This window comes from Anas acuta, chromosome 1 (assembly GCF_963932015.1).
Source record: "Anas acuta chromosome 1, bAnaAcu1.1, whole genome shotgun sequence".
NCBI lineage: Eukaryota > Metazoa > Chordata > Aves > Anseriformes > Anatidae > Anas > Anas acuta.
Window position 1 is genome coordinate 129,419,404 of NC_088979.1, and position 23,429 is coordinate 129,442,832.

General features: G+C 40.5%; 1 protein-coding gene across 1 annotated transcript; it reads left to right on the top strand.

Moving 5' to 3' along the window:
- The first annotated feature begins 3,243 nt into the window (after positions 1-3,243).
- LOC137842013 (sulfotransferase 6B1-like) lies at positions 3,244-13,446 on the top strand. The gene is made up of 6 exons (XM_068655603.1): positions 3,244-3,501; positions 4,357-4,541; positions 5,506-5,632; positions 8,491-8,585; positions 9,638-9,824; positions 11,794-13,446. Exons 1-6 carry the CDS (start codon positions 3,357-3,359, stop codon positions 11,910-11,912), a joined length of 858 nt encoding a protein of 285 aa, XP_068511704.1. The 5' UTR covers positions 3,244-3,356; the 3' UTR covers positions 11,913-13,446.
- Positions 13,447-23,429: the final 9,983 nt, after the last annotated feature.

The window sequence follows — 23,429 nt, forward strand, 5'->3', positions numbered from 1 at the left end:
CCTAAATGTGGGTGTAGCCACTACAGATAGCAAACTTCTGAAATCAGAGTTGTTAAATCATTGTACATGATTAGGATTGAACTATGGGACAATGAATGAGGGCTTCTCTGCCCACATACAAGAGTCCATGCACTTTGAGAAAGCATACCAGGCAGAGAATCTGCTACTGGAAATGAAAAGCTATGTAATGCCCATTTGTGTGTAATGGTTTTGGCTAAGCCATACCTCTTGACAGCTGGGATAAACACAGTTACAAAACAGTAAGTTTTGTAACACGAAACAGTGATAAACACAGTTACAAAACGCTCTTTTTTTGAGTTATTTAAGGCAACAGAAAGCAGTCATTCACCAGGGCAAGGATACAGATGGGAGAAGGTAAGAAGGAGGTAGAAGGAGCTGGAATGAAGCAGCCCAGAAATGCAGTGTCCACCTACCAAGCAGTATTTTCCTTAAACCAGAAAGGCAAAACTAAAAATTTAAGATTGCTCTTCTGTTAGCAAATCTCTGTGAAACCTGCTGGTAAAATGTGTGCTCCATCTGTACCCATAGCAGGGCCAGAGAACAGGACAACGTGCTATTGAAAGAAGTTCCTTAGAGCCTGTGGCAGAGATCTACGCAACAGACAGAAATTCTTCAGGATTAGCTTGCCATGCCTGTGTTTATCTGCTTCAAAACGTGTCAGTTGTAGTCCGCATTCTGTGTTGTAATACAGCAAAAGTGGAGGACTTGGTATGGCATTCTTTAAACCCTTTCTACTGTGCTAACTTTGAAAACAGAAGTTTGTGCCCAGTCCTGCAAGGAGCTGAGTACTCTTTTTCCTTAGCTCACTGCATTCAGGATACCGCACTCTTTCAGGGACAGGCCCTATTTTCTGAGCATAGACAGGATGTGAGAAGGAGCAGCAATTTCGGTTTACTTCCCCTGGATTTACATTATGGGTGCTGAAAACAGAAGCTAGTGTAAGAAGTAATTTAGATGAGGTAATAGAATCGGAATTTTCCTTGCTACTGTATTGCTTCTGTTTTACACCTTGGCCATTTCATTTGTGAATGATTAATTAGGCTCCAAGTGATTAGATTAGGGAAATGTGCTGACTCAGAAGATAATAGGAATGTATGAAGAAGTGAAAGGGCCAAGGCATAGTAAATATGCAATGTATTTTACAGTGAACTTTTTTGGCTACATCAGCGTAATAGTTCTCTTAACCTGCATTAAATGCATATGGCTGGAACCACAACTGTAAAACAAACCTCTGAAATCTCTCTGAATTTCAGACTAATCCACAGAAGCAGGATTCATTATGTCTCCAGATGTACCTAGTGCACCTGAAGTACCAGAAATGAAATCTGTTGACAGAGAATAGACTTTTAAGGAATTAGCCCATAAAATATGAAGCAATGGTAACTTCAGATCGGGAAGTAAAGAGAAAAATGTTGAGTTTGTCACTAAGAGATCCTCCAAATTCTGCCTGTGCATCAGTGTCCTCATGTTTCTTGTATCCTTTTTTTTTTTTTTTTTTCCTGAAGAAAGAGCTAGGGACATTATGCAGAGGCCCATCCAATGTTCCGTCTTCCTCAGAAATAAAAGTATATATTCAAAGCAGCTAGGTAGAGATGTCCCAAAGACTGACTCAATTACCTCCTGAATGATTCCTGTTTCCCCTCATTGCTAGTAATAGAAAACATGTCCCCAGAGTGTATTTGACATGATTCTGATCCCCACCTGGCCCTGCATAATTGACTTTTCTGAGGACAAAGGGCACATTTTTCAGGCTGTAGCTGTTTAAGGGCAGCTTTATAGACAAGACAGTTGAAAATATCAAGGCTTGCTGACTTCACATTTCTTTGACTAGTAGACTGGCAATACTGCCAAGAAAGAAAAACAAGTCACTCCTATTATACTAATTTTTCTGGAAATTGGATTAGAAACAAGCATGTACAGAAGCTGATAGCTGTCCTTCCTCCTTGTCTGTAATCTCAATAGGTCAAGTATTGGAAGGACATCTCCATCATTAACTTCTTACCCTGGATCATGGGAGGTACCTTTGGTAGTCAGCTTATGACTAAACCTGTATTATTATTTATGATAAAACAAAAACCATGACCTTGAGAAATTTCCAAAGGACTACTTCATTTTGAAACTAGATTTGCATGCAGATTTGAATACACTGAAGGACCTCAATGGAATATCTTGTAGGAGGTTTTCAGTAGGAATAATGAAGCCACTGGCTGCCTGGGGAAAAGAATGTAAAGAAGAGTGAAGCTCTGTTTACAAATGTTTGTCATATCCCATGAGATTTTGAGACCTAGATGAAAAAAAAAAATAATAAAAAATCCAGTGAAAAATCAAAGTCTGAAGGTTCTGGAATCACACCACCCTAAAAAAATAAATTAGTGACAGTGGAAATGAAAACTGAAATATTAAGCATTTGAAAATATTTTGATTCAAACCAGAGCTATTTATTTTAATATGATACGTTTATATTTCAGGTTGAAAAACATTAATGGTGATTTCTACAGATTGAAAATTTTTCAAAAAACACATTTCATAATGGGCAATGAATTGAGAACTATGTCTTTCCTGCAAGTGCCTTTTTTTAATTATTATTATGCTTATATTATGGTTATGCATTTTCCATGGAAAAAATTTGAAATCTTCAACCATTTCTAGTCATGCAACATGTAGGATAAAGCCCAATGTGAAATATCCGTTTAGAATTTGTGATTTTTTTTTTTCTGTACTCTTCTTATGGAGATAGATGACAGCTTAAAAAAATGATTGTGCTTTAGAAGTTCCTCTGTTTTTAAGAAGCCTCAGGCTGAAATTCTGAAATACTTTGAAAACTGGTTTCTTGACATCACATAATTGAAGCACTGGGAATCAGCTTGCACTTTTGAACATTCAGGCCACTGCATATTTCATAAAATGAAAATCCCAGTCACATAAAATAAGATACTGCTTCCATGGAAGTACAACTTGTTCAATAATCGCATTAAGCAAATTTTATGGCAACACAAAATGGTCAGTCTTGGCATTTTCCACAATTACTATACTTTAACTATCACCCCCTTTCTTTATCTGGAAAGCTAGTAAATGACAAATGATACACATTTTTGATGACTCTGCATTTCAGTTATTTATGAAATTACCTCTAACATTTCAGTTGCCTTTATCAGCTAACTAGAAAAATCAATATCTGATAGCGACTTCATCATGCATAACAAAGTATAAAAGCATGAGGTTTGTGTTGCTGGTTTCAGTTTGTTACTTCAAATCATCTGACTTAGAGGTGACTCTTAAATCCTCTTGTCATTTCACTGCTATCTGATTTGCAGGAATCGAAGACTTAAGCAAACATGTCCAACCCCAGTGAGACAGAACTAATTCATATGTTTAAGGGGATTCCCTTTACCACCAGGTCTTCTCTAGAACTCTTAAAATCCTTGGATACTTTTGATGCTAGGGAAGATGATGTCCTTTTGGGTTCCTATCCCAAGTCTGGTAAGTTCTACTTTTAGATGTTAATTGCAAGATGTTTCAATTGTTTGTTTTGTGTTCTCTGCTTAACTTACTTGTGAAATATCTGTGTGCAAGAAACAGGGAAGGGTGTTTGAATATGTGAGAATGTTATTCTATCAGGAAGTGTTAAAATTACCCCCAAAATACAAATCATTTGTCTAAATTTTGATTCTTTATTTGAAAATAATTTCACGTATTTTCATACTGGAAAGCAAATAGGTATTTCTTTCTTATAAGCAAAATTTATACCTGAAGGATGTGCCAGAGGATTTCCTACATTTAATTATAACAAGGCAAGAGTTGAATTAGGTTATTTGTACGGCCCTTGCCTGCACGTTTATTCATTTCTTCTTCCCTCTCACCCAGACTCTGTCTCATACACATACCAAAGAGGAAGCTCAGTCAGTTACTTTCCAAATATATAGACTCAATCTACTATAACAATATAGAACAAAACTAAAGAAATTATTCTAAAATAAATAATAAAAACAATATAACCACCTGCTGACAAGCAGTATGAATTTTATGTTAGCTAATGAGTTTGTTTCAATACAAATATTAACACTTTGCATAGAATTACTTTGTACTTCAGCAACAACACTTTTTTTCAGTATTTATACATCTAGAGCCAATGGGATTATACAGTTATGTAGTTTCTTGAATCTGGAGGTGTAGAAGTTTTGAGGTGTTTTTTAGAAGGTGGTTTTCTGCATGTGTTAGAAAGCTGTTCCCATATGCAATCTGCACATTTCATGTATCTTCTCAGTAACAAATATTCCTTCTTTTTCATTCTTCCTTTTTTTTTTTTTTCTTCTCCTTAAAAATAATTTTCTGAAGGCACACACTGGCTGGCAGGAGTTATAACAAAGCTTTACAACACTCCAATTACACTAACATCTCCCATTGAATTTGGAGATGTTTCCAAACTGGAGGAACTGAATAAACTCTCATCAAAGAGAATCATCCCAACGCACTTAGACTACAACATGTTGCCTTCTAATTTTAAGAATAAAAACTGCAAGGTAAGGCAAAAATTTATAAAAGCAGTAAGATATTTTGTGTCTGTTAGGAATCTAGTTTGTCTTGTTAATCCTTAAATGATATTAAATGACTTACAGTTTCCAGAAGTGGTTTGCTCTGATTTTTGGAGGCACAGCTAACCAGCAGTTGAAGGCAGCATGAGCAAAGGCTTAGGCTAAAAACTGAGTTCTGCTCCTGCCCTACTGTTCCCACTGGGTGATTTGTATGTCAGGCACCACAAAAAAATGCAACACTATTATCTTTCAATATTATTAGGGACTGGAGGGTGGTGTGTGTGTATCATGGCTCCATTTCCTAGTGACTGGAGCATTTGCTTAAAAAGCAGTTATCTGCGGTATTTATGGAATGTTCTGGGGGTGAAGGTACCCTGCCCCTCCTATGAAGCTTTGTCAAGACCCTATATTGAAATAGAGCCAAACAGAGGTGAATTCAAATGCAGGAAGAGGATTCAGATCAGTTTGGGAGTCAACCCATGCTGATGTGGGAGGTCTATAAATAATCAGCTCTGGGCCTCAGATTTTACGTTAAAAGTTCAAATTTTCAGGATTAGATAGATACAGACTTTTGGGACAACACTAATTTCAGTGAAAAGCCAAGATTAACATATGCAGCTGTCCTGTGAATGTTAAGGAAACAGTTTCATATATGAGGTAGTTTAACTCATAAGTTAAAATGAACCTGTCTCTTTCACAAAATGTAAACATTACCCATCTGTAGGAAACACACCTCTGCCCACAAGGTTTTGTTTGCTGACTACTGCTCTCTTCTGCCTAAAAAGGGACAAATGCATTTCTGTATTTATGACGTGGTGTCCAATGGAAGAATCCTAAAGGAAAGGGTTTTGACACTGCAAACTGCCTATGAAAATGCCACATTTATGCACACAGCTCCTCTAAAATAAAGGAATAACATTATCACTAATAACCATATCATCTTCATTTACAGATGATCTACATCAGCAGAAATCCAAAAGATACTGCAGTTTCCATGTATCATTACTACAAAGAGAATCCACACCTTCCCACTGTTGATACCTGGACTGCTTTCTTTGACTTGTTCTTAGAAGGAGACGGTAAGGATAAGTGCTATGTTTTTCCCTGCAGCTTGCATTATCTGATCATGCACAGAAGGTGTTAACAAATGCAAACTGTGTGAAAACTCCTTGTTGAACTCCTCATTTATATAGCCTTAGATTTTTTATTTTTTCAAGGTAAATTCTAATGCTATACCAAACAAGAACAAATAATTGGCTGTCTTCAGCCCTGTGAGGAGATATTTTGACAAGTGGTTGTATTCTTTCAGCACAACTGCAGGTTGCAGGTTGCTGTCCTCTGACACACCTGTTAAAGTCATACTCTCATTGCCAAGTTGCAGGTTTCATCTCTTCCCACACATACTCTGAAAACCCCAACAATTTGTTGGTTATGATGCAGATTTCCCTGTGTTAAAACATTTCCGACCTTGCCTCGTGAGCCATGCTAATAGTCTGCTTCACACCAAGAACTCGTGTTTAAGCCTTGATAGCAAAGGAATGTGCACACAGCTCCTTCCAAGCAGACAAAAAGGCAGCTGGGATCACTGCAGCCACCTTCTGTCCTTGGTAGGCTGTCTGGTGGGGTAGACACTATCTGAATGTGTCCAGAGAGCAGAGCTCCACTGCCCTGCTGAAAGGTGGGCAGCACACAGAAAGACCGTCCCCAGGCTGCACGGAGAGCCACACTTGCAGGCTTACTGCCTTTTCTGATCTTGAAAGTAGCCTTGTGTGGCCCTTCAAAGGAAGTCTAGGTGCTTTCACAAAGTGCCCCTGCACACACTAAGTGCCCTTGCACACACTCTGCCTGATTGTTGTCTTAGTTGTGGCGTCCAAAGACCAAGGACATGAGTGAGATTTGTGTGAATGACAGTGGTGGCCTGGAAGCTGACAGGAGGACTGTGTTCCAGGTATCCACTCCCATTTTTAGTGCTTTATTACTCCTTTGAGGACTTGTTCCTGCTATACAACCACAATGATGATAACAGCAACAATGATAGACGGCCTTGAAAAATTTGAAAGAAAAGTGCCAGTGCAGTCACCATGAGCTTACATCAAAGATCTAGAAGTCAGTTTGAATTTTCTTCTGCCTTGTAGATCTTGTGTTCCTCATTCAGAGAAGCCCTAAGGCACATGCATAAGTGATGTGCAGGATATTGGCTTGTTTAGTAACACCTCTGAACATTCAGCAGTGAAAACAGAAAAGAGGACTGTCTCAAATTTTAAAACATCTCCCATTTGTCTATAAATTAGTAGCCTTCTGCTGTTTCCTGCATGCTTATGCATGGCATAAGGAAATTATTTTGGTTACAGCAGAAATTTATCTGATAGGTGATACTGGGAGAGAGGTTGCCATTTTTGCTCTTAATAGAAATGTGTGATGCTCGTGCTGCTTGATTTAGATCCTTTAGTACTCTTGCGTAGTTATTTCAGTTGTGAACAAAGGCAAGGACACCCAGACACAACTTATGCTGTCACTAGAGTCTCCAAGACTGTTTGCTATACCCCAGAGCCAAAAGGGTCACTGACTTTCAGCTATTGGAAATAGGATTGCTCACTCATATAGCAAGAACCCACAGAGAGAAAAACTAAAGGACCTGGGGAGAGCTGAGACAATGATGATCTAACCTAAGAGCTTACAGGACCTAAAAGACGTCACTGTTATCACTGTCTTTTTTTTTTTTTGTCTTTTTTTTTTTTCCAATTTTTATTTTTCAATTTTAATTTTTATTTTAAATGAAAAAAAAAATAGGTTCTTTGGATACCTACCTTGATGAATATGTTCTTTCCCTGCTAGAAACAGGAAAGAAAAGCAGTGGAAACTCCAAATTTATGTGTAGACAGTGGAATTCTGGAGATCTGTCCATTTCTTGCACAGATGCGGGCTGGGGGAAAGCAGGTGCATTTGTTGGCCATGTCCCTGGTGTGGCTAAGCAGACTTTAGTTGGACACTGTGGTGCGTATGTGCCCTGCAGTTAGATAGCATTTTATGTGTAGGAGGTGGCTATGGGCTGGAGCATTCAGCAAAATACCTAAAATACATCCTGAGGTTTATAAACAAAATGATTCTCTTTACAACATTAAAATATTATACCTTTCTGGTAGCAGCATAAAGCAAGGTCAAAGTTATGGAGAAGGGTGGATGTGACTGCTCTGTCTATCCCTTTCTTAATGGCTTGTAGGACTCTTTCAACTCAGCTGTCAATCTTGTCTTTCAACCAGAAGGGCCAGAACTGTTTTTCTTCTAAAATAAAACTCAAGTTTATCTGTCCTCCTGTAGTTCAGCAGAAGGAGCATTTAGACAAAAGAAGTGCTATGAGTCAATTATACATGTAAAACTGTACATTATCCATGTAGTTGGCTGCATGATGTATTTCTATAGTAACTTATTCATTTAATCAACTCTTCCTTGACTTTTTAAAGTATATAAATTTCTCCTCTACTGAGCCAAAATAGAACTAGCAATAGTGTGCGCCATTTAACAGACTCCTTATTTTATTCCCTAGTGTGATATTTATATTTACGATACATTTATTTCCTAGTTTATTTTCCTAGTCTTTATGTCTGTGACCATGAACATGCAGATACTTGCTCAGATACTCAGATCTCATTGTGCCCATACATTTTCTTTCTTTACTGGCCTATTCCTAGATTTGGAGACTGTTTCCACTAGAGAATTATATCTCAGAAAAGTACCTGCATCTTTTTTACAAAAACAAAGTCCAACAGGAATGATAAAATTTTTGGATAGTAAACTTGAATCACTTCATGGAGAGAATTGAATCAGATTTAGAGGAAAGCGGGGTACATACCAAGAAGGGATCATTCCCCTAAATGTGTGAGATACAGAGTTATTTATGAACCGAATTTATATGAATTTATATGGGTTTTCTTTTCAGTTGTCTGTGGATCTTGGTTTGATCATTTCCTAAGTTGGGAAGAACATAAAAATGACAAAAATATCCTGTTTTTGTTCTATGAAGACATGAAGAAGGTAAATATGCTCTCTGTTCTTATTTCAGAATGCTTTACTTTTAAATTGACATAATTAAAATATCAAGTAGCAAATTCTAATGAAGAGGGACAAATAAGAAAATGTGAATGTGAATGGGCATATTTTATATTTGCATAGGACTTTTTGTCTTGAAACACGTTACTTAAATAATTCAGACTACACAAGTTATGCAAGTCTTAAATCGTGTGAGTATTGCATTTCATAGATGCAGGAGTGGGATATATATTACTTGATTTTCCCCAGCCACAGAAAGAATTTTAAATTCCTGGACCTTGGTCCTATAGAAAAATTAACCAAGAACATCTGTTGAGTTCCACACATTAACCTGTTATACCTGACATCTCAGGTGAAATTTTCAGAAAATGATATAAAGCAACAGCACTAGACATGGTCAGTGGGAACAATGTGCCCAGTAAAGAAGAAAATTAGAGACGGGTGTGGAGGTAGGAAAAAAAAATTTGACAAAGGAAAATTATTATGCAGAAACAGCTTTGCTATTCTTAGACAACAACAAAACCTCTAGTATCAAATATACTTTAGCTTTCAGAGAATTATTATTTTGTTATGAAGCAAACACTTTTTTTTTTTTTCCAGTGTTTCCATTAAAATAGTTCTGTTTATTTTTGGCAATTCCACTATGAGGAATTCCAAGCCCATTTTGAATCTGGAATCACTTGTGAGATCTCTAGATATGGCACCTCCAACAAAATAAGCTCCTTACACAGGGACTGAGCTTTGAGTATTTCTGTTCCCAGTGAAATCATTCTGAGAAACAGAACAAACTGGGAGTTTACCTTGCCATGTAATTCTATATGATTGCACATTTACTCATTTATGTGAGTATGAATAAGAGGGGAATCAGGTTTACTGTATCTGTCATGTATACAGTCCAAAGACTTGTTTAGCTTTGCTAGAAAGCAAATAAATGGGACAAACCTGTTAAGTAATAAAAATAATAATTTCCATATCAACTGAAAATCTGATAATCAGCTCAGAAATTAAATAAAAAATATATTATTCTTGTATCTCAGGATCTCCCCAAGACTGTGAAGGAAATCAGTGTGTTCCTGGACATAGACATCAGTGATGATGATATTCAAGACATCTGCAAGAAGTCATCCTTCTCAGAGATGAAAAACGACACTGAAAAAGAAAACAGTGACCCCAGTCACACCGTCTGTGCCCTGACATCCAACAGGAAGCTGATTTTCAGAAAAGGTAAATTCAGCGTTCCTAGCTTAATATGGTAGCACCAACCACAACCTTTTTAGAAGCAGCAGCCTGGGTCTCTCCCTGCCTCTGATGATGTTTTGGGTCCACCCTAGGAAGCAGTAACAGGATTTTCCAATCTGAAGCCCCCTTAAAAACCACTTTCCAAGTTCTCTGGTTGCAAATGCATGCATGTGCTAGAAAAACATGAGAGTCTTAAACAGTTTAACTGTTGTTCCATATGAGCTTTGCAGCTGCAAGGAAAGCTTCATGAAACATTGCTGTTTATCTGCCTATTTGTATCTAAAAGTTTACACTCAGTCTCTCACAAGCCCCAGAGTCTCCTCTCAAATCACTAGTGAAGGTCATTTAGTTTGCAAGAATGGAAAAGAGCTAGACACATTCCTTCTGAAGAAGTCTGCTGGTAGCCTTTATCCTCTGTACTCCCTGTTATCTTACTGAAATGTTCCCAAAAAGAAATATGCTGACCACAACAACAAAAGAATGGATGACTCAACCACCAGGTGACCTAAGAGGTCGCCTTAAGGCCTTGGCCAAACTGGAATCTGCACTAAAATCTTCAACAGGACTTAGCTTGAATGTGACTTAAAAATACCTCAAGGAGCTGCTTTCTTGTTACTGATGTTTCAGAAGCTTCTTCAGATTAGAATAATAACTAAATCAAAGCCAACATGTTTAGATGGATTTTCATTATTTTTAATTATTTTTTGAACAATCATTGACAATTCAAAAATTAGGGTCATTTCAATTAAGAAAAACTTGTTCTCAATTATAAATAGGGAAACTACATTTCACTAATTCAGCAGAATGTTTTTACCAATGAGCTGAAGTAAATGCCAGAATACAATGTCAGGAAAAACAAAACAAACAAACAAACAAAACCTGCAACAACAAAAACATATATAGCTTTCTAAGTCAGTGACTTTTGACAAATCTATGCTGAAAAACTTGAATAATTTCAACATTTTTATTTCCAAGTAGTTTCTATGCAAATCCAGAGGTTTTAGCAAATTTCAATCAGCTTGACTTTTGTGTATATGCATATACATATATATAATAATTATTATTATTATTCAGGCTTTCTTTTCTTTTCCTTGCTATCCTGAATACTATTTAGTCAACTGCCTTGAGATGATGCACACTTCTTTAGAGGGTGCACGTGAGGGGAAATTTTGAGCATTTCTCATTTAAATATACCAGTTTAAAAACAAACAAACAAACGAACAAACAAACAAAAATCATGTTTGTTCAAACTTCTGATGAGATGGAAAACTGTTGAAACACTTGTATAAACACATTCAACAGAACACAAATGTGCATGGTCACCAAGAAGTAGTTAATTGACCTCTTAAGTGGTGGGACATCTCATCTGTAGAAAGCCCTAAAAATTAGGAGCAGGTGTGAGGGTGCAATTCATGTGATCAAGTCACTCTCCTTTCCTTTTTTATGAGTCTTCTTTACTCGGTAGAGAGACGTAGCTGCCTTTTCGGCACAACTCATTTGATGAGTTTTAGATACTGACTATGATTAGATGAATTTCAGCCAGGAAGCAAACATTTCCTTCTACTGACTTTGAAAGAGCTTAAATGGAGACCTTTAACTGTAAACACCTAAGGTGAGGCAAGATGCCTCTCCGCCAAGATGACCAAGAGCTCTATTTCCATCTTGGAAACCTGCTACTCTTCATGTACCACTTAGTGTTGTTGGCATTGTCAGGTGACACACAATGAGAAACAGTCTGAGGCGTTAATAGCCTTTACGGATGATGATTCAGCTGTTTCCATCAGAGTCTCACCAGACTGGGAAAATGATTATGAGCTATTACTGAGACTATGGTTGATGACACAGTAATAATTTATGCCATCTGCAGCATTAATAAAACTAGTCTGCCTTTAAAATGTTTTCAGCACTATATATTGCTAGCCTCAATCTTATTTTTCTGCCCCTGCTCTTCTAGGTACTGTTGGTGATTGGAAGAACCATTTCACTCCAAAACAGAATTTAAAGTTTGAGGAAATATTTAATGAGAAAATGAAGCTCAGCAAAATGGCAAAAAGACTCACCTATGAATTCTGATTCCATGGGCAGAACAATACTCAATTATCAAATTACAAATACAGAGAGAGCAACTGGTGGGAAATTGTGGATGGGGCTAATAGACTGTAAAAGTTAAAAAAAGTTCAGCGCTGCTCTTGGAACTGATGCCTTGAAGATGGAAGCAGCACTGACTGATCACATTCATTTAGCATGTTTACATAAATTTACCTCAGTTATCAGCCTTACTTTTCACCTAGTCAAGCAGTAGAAGTGTGAAGAAGGATTGTAAGATGGAGATTTGAGGACAGGACTGAACTCCAATATCAGAGGGCAGATTTATGTTGTTTTACAATTAAGTGTCAGACTAATTTTTCTACAACCAAATCTACTTTATCATTTATTTATTTTTTATTTTATTTTGCTCTAGAGTGACATGAATGGAATTCTTAGATCTGGTTTAGGAATTTTACCTAAAATGTTCTTACCCGAGATGTTTTCTTCACTCAGAAGGTGGAGAGGCACAGACACAGGTTGCCCAGCTGTGAATGCCCCATCTCTGGAGGTGTTCAACATCAGGCTGGATGGGGCTTTGGGCAGCCTGGTCTAGTTGGTGGCATCCCTGCCCGTGGCAGGGGGGTTGGAACTGGATGATCTTTAAGGCCCCTTCCAACTCAAACCTTTCTATGATAACATGTTAAGAAAAAAAAATAAATCCAGTAATAAACTGTATATTTAAAAAATCTAAAAACACATCATAACAAAATGACCAAAGACTTGACTTTAGACTCAACCCATTCTCATCTACCATGATTTGGAAAGCACCTGTCTTATCAGACTTTATTATCGATACTGAAATTGAAAACTGTAGCAGTACATTTGAAGATTTGCAGTGAGGTTTGTTTGTAAAACTAGCTTTCTTTTCTTTCTTTCTTTCTTTCTTTCTTTCTTTCTTTCTTTCTTTCTTTCTTTCTTTCTTTCTTTCTTTCTTTCTTTCTTTCTTTCTTTCCCTTCTTTCTTTTCCTTTCCTTCTTTCACAATGCATAGGTTTTGTTTGTAATTTATTTCTGGGTTGTACTGTATAATACTTGTGTTTTAAATGTAAGTGATATATATTCTTTCAGATTTCTGTAGCATATGTTGGGAAACTATAGAAGTTTTTTTCATTCGACTTTCTCCCTGCAAAATTCCTATTTCCAGTGTTTTGAGTTTCCATTTAACTTCACAGTCCTTGTGCAATAGAATTCAACAGTTCCAGTGTAGCAAATAAACTAGTACTTGGAGACAGTTTAATCTGAGTAAGACATATTTACCCTGCTCTGATAAGACAGGTTTTCTAAGAACTAGCTGTCCGTGTTCACATCCTAGGGACTGTTCTAAGAATGCAGTGAAGATATTTCTTCTGATTTACTGCATGATGTGTTTTCTGTCCACACCTTCAAATTGCCTTGCAGGCTAGCATTAAGTACTCTTCTCTCAAACTTGTTTTTCCCAACCACATAATTACAACACATCAACAGGCAGAAAAAACAGCAAAAACTGACTGAAAATAAACTAATGTAGACAAGCACTGTTACTCTGCTGTGATTCCTGTGTGTTTTGCAGGCACATATCTGTGAGGCAAGCTCATCCTCTGGGTGAGCTGTTTCTGAAAAGTCATGATATGACCTTATTGGTAGTGAATATAGGTGCTCTCTCCAGCCATACTAGCTACACAGCCCTTTTGTTTAATATCTTACTGCTGCAAGCTGACATCAATGCCAACTGTTTGTGCATCTGCACAAATGATACAGGAAGTTACATGCTGAGTACATAAGTAAGAGAAAAGCCTATGCAACAGCAGTCTCTTGCCATTTAGCAATTCAGCCCAAATCAAGGGAGATGCTGCTTTGAGCACTGTTTTATGCAAATCACCCTTTTGGAAACCAGACGCTTGATTTTGTACCTTTGCTCCTCTGACACTAAAGTCTCTAGCACTCTAAAATGCCACGAATCATTGTTGTCCATGGATGCCTTTCAGGTGTCCTTCTTATAGCTGGCCTATGTCAGAGGTCTGGAATATTAGGCTGGGCACTTACTGAAGGATGGGGGCATGTCTTGGTAGCTACTGGCAACCAGGGTCTGCCAGCAGTTGCTATGCCTACCATTTCTTACATTCTCTTTCTTCTTGCTCTTCCGACTGTGTTGCTATTCCCACTCCTCTTCCTATGGCTGTAGCATCCCACCACCATCAAGAGAGATTCAAACTGAATTTTTCAAGGAATCATCAATCTGGTTCCACAGGGCATTTTTGCCAGCTGTGGAGATGTTCTAAAATCTTCAAAACTTCCATAGCAAGATGTTATAAAAATTTTCTCTTCCATTTCTTTTTCTTTCTTTCTTTCTTTCTTTCTTTCTTTCTTTCTTTCTTTCTTTCTTTCTTTCTTTCTTTCTTTCTTTCTTTCTTTCTTTCTTTCTTTTCTTTCTTTCTTTCTTTTTCTTTCTTTCTTTCTGCCTTCCTTCCTTCCTTCCTTCCTTCCTGTTTGCCTTCCTCTCCTCTCCTCTCCTCTCCTCTCCTCTCCTCTCCTCTCCTCTCCTCTCCTCTCCTCTCCTCTCCTCTCCTCTCCTCTCCTCTCCTCTCCTCTCCTCTCCTCTCCTCTCCTCTCCTCTCCTCTCCTCTCCTCTCCTCTCCTCTCCTCTCCTCTCCTCTCCTCTCCTCTCCTCTCCTCTCCTCTCCTCTCCTCTCCTCTCCTCTCCTCTCCTCTCCTCTCCTCTCCTCTCCTCTCCTCTCCTCTCCTCTCCTCTCCTCTCCTCTCCTCTCCTCTCCTCTCCTCTCCTCTCCTCTCCTCTCCTCTCCTCTCCTCCGTTCTTTCTTTCTTTTCCCCTATGTAATTTAAAACTTTTGGAAAAAGAGAGAAATAGGAAAATACTGGTCCAAAATGTACCTAGACTGCAGCAATACCGGATCTGGAAGAAACAAAACCCTGTGCAATCTCTGTTACAGTAAATGGGTACAACATTGCTTCCTATTCAGGTAATATATTTCACCAGAGAAGACTGATTCTCAAGACTGATTTAATTAGTGAGGACAGCATTAAAAATTTATGCCATCAGAGCCGGGTTGTGAGGATTCTACCTGCTCTTGTCAAAGTTAGCCTGCTTTGCTTGCTACCCAGACTTACATGGCCTTTGGGTCAGGTGAAAATGAGAGCAAGAGTATTTGAATGACTAAAATATTTAAGAAGGAAAAGAACACATGGATTCCATGCTTTGCTTCAAAGACATTTTCCCCAGAAACATCACACAATCAACTTTTAAGGTAGTTCTCAAAAAGAGATGTTTGTGCTGGAGAAGAAAAGGCAAATACCCTAGCAGCCTGACTTTCATTCACATTAGATCTGATACGAGGAGTTTGATGCCTAAAGCAGTTTCTTGGAGGAAAACTGTCTGGTGAGGAATCTCTTGGAATAGCTTCAGGAACATCCTGTACAAAAGGCAAGTTTGCCTGAGGAAAGGTGGGGGTTTGAATGGGAAGAGCGGCTGTGGAGAGAAGGGCTGGAGATCAGTTGGTGGGTTTGTGCACTTGGTCTAAATACAGCAGATGTACTCAGGAGATCAACATGAGGGCTTACATGTATTCATCTGTCACCTAGAATAGAAAACATTGAGGACCATGAGGAATTTCCATGGGGTTTTCTTCACTGCCAGCCGACCAGAGAGGAGAGAGTCACAAATTGCAAAGAGTCAGTGCTGCTCGTGCTGTAAAGACCCAGTGGGAACGGGAAGGGAGGAATTAAGCCTGACAGAAAGGCTTGTGGGGGTGAAGGTGATTGCTGCAAGATGATGTTCAGAGGGGGGAGAAAAGGACTGTAAGTGGCTGTGTCACTCCCACCAGTTCCAGCCTCACAGGTGACCACAATTGGCTTCATTTTTGAAGAGACCAGCAACCACGAGAGGTTATTCTGCGGTAACTTTTCTATTAACTTTGATAGAAGATAGAAAAAGTCCTCTTTTTCCCCTGAATCTGTTTGCCTGTCCTGCATGCCGCAGTGGACGAACTGTACTACAGGAGAGTGAAACATGGCGGGGCTGTGTGGTTCCCTAGGAAGCCGCTTCCACCAGGCCAAGCATAGAGGAGTGGCGGCACCTTGTGGCCCAGACAGAGAGCGAGCAAGAACCTCTGACAGCTGCTTAAGTGAGAAACAGCGGCGGAAAAGCATGAAGGCACAAATTGCATTGCCATGCCTCTTTTTGGATTCTGGCGAAATCGGTCCCACGGGCCAACGCTAAGTGGAGAAATGGTGGTCTTGGGAACCGACTGCAAACCCAGAGTGCCAGAGACCTGTCTGCTCTCTGCTGGTAAAGAGGGAAGCAGCAAGGAACATAAATGTTTGTTCCTCATATACGTACATGTACACTGATTGCAGTGTCTGAGCTGCGAAGCTCTGCACCAGAAATGGGCATTCATTTTCACAGGATGTTCTGAAGGTCAAAAGCAGAAATGGGCTGTGAAGAGAATCAGGCAGTGGCTTGAAGGGAAGAGGCCTGTTTTCCAGGTACCTAATGACAGTCCTTGTGCACAGCCTTTTAAAACGTCCTTCGTTTCTGATTGCCAGCATCTGCCAGGATCTGGGGATGACCAGACTGCACCACTGAGAATTTATGAGCAGACACAAAGAAGGAATGGTGGGGGGATGACACACTGCAGATGTGTAAGCAAATATTAATGGCCAGGAGCAATAAAAGTAGATTTTACTTTTCTGTCTGCAAGACCTTTCCTTACAAAAAAAGGACAACTGGGGTCTGTTGTCTGTCATTTATGACCTTGGTAAACTACTTAGACCTAATCCAAGAGCCAGCAGGTATCAGTATGCTGCTCAAACTACAGTTACTTGTCTACGTCTTTTTAGGAGGTGTGAGGAATTTAATCAGTCTACAGCATTGCCTACCAGCTAAATTAAGGATTTACCTACATTACAATAGGAAAAAATGCCATAGCAGGACTGTTGTGGTTTAACCCCAGCAGGCAGCTGAGCACAATCCAGCCTCTCGCTCATTCTCCCCAGGTGGGATGTAGAGAGAATTGGAGAGGTGAAAGTATGAGAATTCCTGGGCTGAGATAAAGACAGCTCACTGGGCAAAGAACAAGCCAGGCACACCAGCAAAGCAAAGCAAGGGATTCGGTTGCTGCTTCTCATGGGCAGGCGGGAGTTCAGCCTCCTCCAGGAGAGCAGGGCTCAGCATGCAGATCAGTCCCTGGGGAAGACAAGCCCCATCACCCTGAATGTCCCCCCTCCTTTCTCCTTCTTTATACCAGTTTTATTGCTGAGTGTGATGTCCCTCTGGCCAGTTGGGACACCTGTGGTGGCTGTGCCCCCTGCCAGCATCTTGTGCACCCCCAGCCTCCCCACCGGCAGGGCAGCACAAGGAGCTGAAATGGCCTTGGCTCTGTGTGAGCCCTGCTCTGTAGCAGCTGAAACATTCCCATTATCAGCACCATTTTCATCACAAATCCGAAACACAGCATTGTGTAAGCCTCTATGAAGAAAATTAACTCTGTCCCTGCCAAAACCATGACAAGGACTCATCAGCAGGTGAATGAAGTGCAGTATAAAGCTAGCTCACATATCACTGCTATCCAAGCTCAGACAGCAGTTTAGCTGAAGCAGTCTAGAGCAAGTTTCCCTGCTTCTTGGCAGATGCATCAGTAAACTGCAGTACAGATACACTTCAAAGCACAGATACAGCTAGCTTGTTGTTCTTTACAGTTCCTTCCAAGTTGACACTGTGTTGATGTGAACAAGATGTAATAAAGAAAAAAAGGTGGGAAATAAGAGTTATCAAACTTTTTAATGGTCTGTACAGTCAATGAAAAATGGTTGTGCAACAACAACCTTAGTTTCTCTGAGGACAAAACCTTTCACTATCTCCACATGTACCATCAGTGTAAGAGTAAGCACACTAGCTCAGATGTACATGTAGACCGGAATTTAGACCAAAAATTTGCCTGCAAGAGTGCGTGAATAAACAGGACAAGCACATGATACTCACCTGAATATTATTCAAACCTCCAATTGCATTTTGTTTGAAAATTCCATATGCAATTTACCATGAGTATCTGTGACTGATGGATCCCAATTTAGATGATGTCATTATGTTCTTACGTAGTTTCTGTGCTCTTTTTTGCCTTATTTTCAGTGAGTTGTTTTGCCGATTAAATGATGAATTTCTGATAGTAATAGCAATGCCATGTTTTGTTCTTTACTGTGTTGGAGATACACAGTTATTTTAGAATGAACCATGGATGCATATTGTGAATTAAGCATAAAAATGCACTTGGGAATCTTCCACACAAAGAAACAAGGTTCAGAACCAGAGGAAACATAACAGGTGTCAAACCCATGGAACACATGGACAAAGGCTGTTTTAAGTGTGCCAAGGCTTACTAAATCTCTGAAAGCCACATTCAGCCTCAGAAATCCATGAGTCATAGATGTTTGGCGGTCACAGGAAAACAGGAAAGAGTTGTCAAACACAACATGGCAAATTTATATTCCTTTGACATCTGCTTTTGGTCATTGCTCATTTCTTCAGTTGTCTTTTCCTAGCTCCCTGTTCCTCTTAATTTTATGGATATGTAACACAACTCTCTTCAGTCATCCTTCCAAAATGAAGAATTCTTACTTGGCTATTGCTCACACAAAAGCTGATTTATTCCTTTCACCACCTGTCTTATCCTCCTACAAGCCTTTAGAGTTTTACAGCTTTTTTAATATGTAAGAAACAAAACACCCAGTAGTCAAGATACATAAAAATCACTGATTAATACAGTGGAATAACGACTCTTGTCCTTTTTGTACTATGCCATTTTCCTAATCACTCCCAAAACCTGGTTGCTTTTTATCTGTTAGTAATACACTTCTAACCAATAGGTATTTTCTTTGATCATAACCCCTCCATATAAATGGATATTTTTATACATGAAATTAGGATTGTTTTTCTACCAGCTATTCCATTATATTTATCTATTCATTTTCATCATCCTGCTCTTTACTAACTTGAATAACTTGGTATCATCCCTCTTTATTGCTCACTCCTCATTCCTTTTAACACATTTTCATATAAACAAACCCAAAATCCTTCCTTCTGCAAAAATAAGATAGTGGCAACCTTATTTAGGTTGCCCACATATATAAATATACCTAGGATGACAAACGGGGATAGACAAACCCATCCAAGAGCAAGGAGAACCAAAACCACTGTTCAACAAATTTTCAGACAAGTGTGTTACTGACAAGTTGTTTTAGCTCATTTATGCAATGGGTTCATGCATAATAGAGTGATTTTATTCCACTGGACATATTTTATTATTGCTCTTGTAACATTGACGTTTAGGATAATTACTCCTGATGGGCATAATGCATTGTAACTAGACTAATTTGGAGTATTTCTGGAAATAAGAATTTATGTTTTTAGAGAATATTAATTGAAAATACAAATTTTTTGAAAAAGCCTTCTCAGCTGGACACTGAAAATGCAAGTTAACTAATATGTGCTTAAAAAGCATTAAGAACATAAAATCACCAAGCATTATAAAGTACCTCAGAACGCACAAGGCCAAGTTTTATGAGATTCATATCAACCTGAAATGAACTAAGGTCAGAACACATTGGATCACCATACAGGAAATGGCACAGAAACATATATTGAACAGATCAGGTAAAAATGACGTAATGGAGCCAGAAGTAGGTGAAGGTTTAACTCATACCCCTTCTGCAGAGATTAACAAACATAATGACAACATGTTACCGTCCAGCCTTTTCCCCTCTTCTCAATACTCTTGACAAGAGCCACCAAACAGTCAAGAACAGCAGAGTTCTTGAGACATACTTAAAACGGGAATTTTCTCTGAGAACATCCTGTCAGCAAATCCTCAGTACATTCTGCTCAATTTACAAGATGATCCTGACGTGGAAATACCAGGCTAACTCTGACAGATCAGAAAACTGGAAAGAATGAATCTAACCTTTCACAGACACAGGCACAAATCACACTGCAATGTCAAGATCTGACCTTGGACTACTTGAAAATAGGAAACACATGCAAGCGAAGGAGAAATTTATTTAACAGGGGATAACCACACACACACAAACACTGAAGATCTGTCTCCAACAGCAGATCAGGGCAAAGACATCGGGCAACTGATTGTGCACCTTAATGAGTAACTTAGGCATTTATTACATCTGTCTACGTTCATGGGAAATATTCCATTCACATGGCACAGGAACTTGGAAGCATACCATTTACCATATGCAAGTGCATGACAAATCACTCCATAACCATTCTCTACCTAAAAGGTTAAAGAAAAATGATTATTGCAAATTTCAGTTAACCAGCTATATTTTAAGATAGCTTAATGTAAATTATGTAGTTTTCCTTTTTCAGTCTCAGAAAATTATGATAAACAGCCCACATTAGCTTTTTGGGAAATATTTTCATAACAGGCTGTTAAAAAAAAAAAAAAAAAAAAAAGAAAGAAACACAAAAAAAAAACCTTGAGAAACAAATCTGCACATTTTTTCAAGTTCTATGAATGACCGAGCATCATTATTCCCAAGTTAGCCCACTATAACAAAAATGACAAATGACCACTGAAATTTGTCTGAGTGAACTACACACCTTTAGTGAAGGGCAATTGTGGTGCCAGATATGTAGTAAAACAATATTTGGCAAGATAGATACTACACTTGTCAACTTGCCCAGGATCCAGGATTTCACCTTTAACCTTTATGGTGACTGCTACATTCATCGTCATTGCCTCTGCCCCTCTGTGACCATTAAATCACAGAATCACAGAATCACAGAATTTCTAGGTTGGAAGAGACCTCAAGATCATCGAGTCCAACCTCTAACCTAACACTAACAGTCCCCACTAAACCATATCCCTAAGCTCTACATCTAAACGTCTTTTAAAGACTTCCAGGGATGGTGACTCCACCACTTCCCTGGGCAGCCTGTTCCAGTGCCTAACAACCCTTTCAGTAAAGAAGTTCTTCCTAACATCTAACCTAAACCTAACCCTGGCACAACTTAAGCCCATTCCCCCTTGTCCTGTCACCAGGCACGTGGGAGAACAGACCAACCCCCACCTCACTACAGCCTCCTTTAAGGTATCTGTAGAGAGCGATAAGGTCGCCCCTGAGCCTCCTCTTCTCCAGGCTGAACAAGCCCAGCTCCTTCAGCCGCTCCTCGTAGGACTTGCTCTCCAGGCCCCTCACCAGCTTCGTCGCCCTTCTCTGGACCCGCTCAAGCACCTCGATGTCCTTCTTGTAGCGAGGGGCCCAAAACTGAACACAGTACTCGAGGTGCGGCCTCACCAGAGCCGAGTACAGGGGGACGATCACCTCCCTAGCCCTGCTGGTCACACTGTTTCTGATACAAGCCAGGATGCCGTTGGCCTTCTTGGCCACCTGAGCACACTGCTGGCTCATATTCAGCCGACTGTCCACCATCACTCCCAGGTCCTTCTCTGCCTGGCAGCTCTCCAACCACTCATCTCCCAGCCTGTAGCTCTGCTTGGGGTTGTTGCGCCCCAGGTGCAGGACCCGGCACTTGGCCTTGTAGAACTTCATGCAGTTGACCTCAGCCCATTGGTGCAGCCTACCCAGATCCTCCTGCAGAGCTTTCCTACCCTTGAGCAGATCGACACGTGCATAGCTTGGTGTCATCTGCAAACTTACTGGGGGTGCACTCAATGCCCTCGTCCAGATCATCGATGAAGATATTAAAGAGGATCGGCCCCAGCACCGAGCCCTGGGGGACGCCACTAGAGACTGGCCTCCAACTGGACTTGACTCCATTTACCACGACTCTTTGGGCCCGGCTATCCAGCCAGTTTCTAACCCAACGAAGCATGCGCCAGTCCAAGCCAAGAGCAGCCAGTTTCTTGAGGAGAATGCTGTGGGAGACAGTGTCAAAAGCCTTGCTGAAGTCAAGGTAGACCACATCCACAGCCTTTCCCTCGTCCACCCAGCGCGTCACTTTGTCATAGAAGGAGATCAGGTTCGTCAAGCAGGATCTGCCTTCCATAAACCCATGCTGACTGGGCCTGATCTCCTGGTGGCCCTGCAAGTGCCGCATGATGACTCTCAAGAGGATCTGCTCCATGAGCTTCCCTGGCACTGAGGTCAAACTGACAGGCCTATAGTTCCCCGGGTCTGCCCTCCGGCCCTTCTTGTAGATGGGCATCACATTTGCTAGCCGCCAGTCAACTGGGACCTCCCCCGATAGCCAGGACTGCTGATAAATGATGGATAGGGGCTTGGACAGCTCCTCTGCCAGTTCTCTCAGTACCCTTGGGTGGATCCCATCCGGCCCCAACGACTTGTGCACATCCAAGTGCCGTAGCTGGTCACCAACCAGTTCTTCGTGGATGGTGAGGGCCACATCCTGCTCCCCATCCCCTTCCTCCAGCTCAGGGTACTGGGTATCCAGAGAACAACCGGTATTGCCGCTAAAGACTGAGGCAAAGAAGGCATTGAGCACCTCCGCCTTTTCCTCATCTCTTGTAACTAAGTTTCCCCCCACATCCAGTAAAGGATGGAGATTCTCCTTAGTCCTCCTTTTTGTGCTGATGTATTTAAAAAAACGTTTTTTGTTATCTTTAACGGCAGTAGCCAGATTGAGCTCCAGATGAGCTTTGGCCTTCCTAATTTTGTCCCTGCACAGCCTCGCTACATCCTTATAGTCCTCCTTAGTGGCCTGCCCACTTTTCCAAAGATTATAAACCCTCTTTTTTCTCCTAAGCTCAAGCCACAATTCTCTGTTGAGCCAGGCTGGTCTTCTTCCCCGCTGGCTCATCTTTGGGCACATGGGAACAGACCACTCCTGCGCCATTAGGATTTCCCTCTTGAAGAGCTCCCAGCCTTCTTGGACCCCTCTGCCCTTTAGAACCGCCTCCCAAGGAACTCCACCAACTAGTGTCCTGAGCAGCCCAAAGTCAACCCTCCGAAAGTCCAATACAGTGGTTTTACTGGTCCCCTTCCTGGCCTCGCCAAGAATAGTGAACTCCACCATTTCATGGTCACTCTGCCCAAGACTGTTCCCGACAATCACATCCTCCACCAGTCCTTCTCTGTTTGTGAAGAGAAGGTCTAGTGGGGCACCACCCCTGGTAGGTTCACTAATCAGCTGCGTCAGGAAGCTATCTTCCACTTTCTCCAGAAACCTCCTAGACTGCTTTCTCTGGGCTGTGTTGTGCTTCCAGGACACGTCAGGGAAGTTGAAGTCCCCCACAAGTACAAGCGCTGAAGATTTCGCAACTTCTGTCAGCTGCCTGTAGAACTCCTCATCCGTCTCCTCATCCTGTTTCGGCGGTCTATAGCAGACCCCGACCAGGACACTAGCCTTGTTGTCCCTGCCGATCCTAACGCAAAGGGACTCGACCTTGTCATTCCTAGCCTCGAGTTCTACAACATCAAAAGACTCTCTAATATAGAGAGCCACACCACCACCCCTTCTGTGCTGCCTGTCCCTTCTGAAGAGCTTATAGCCAGGCATCGCAGCACTCCAGTCATGAGA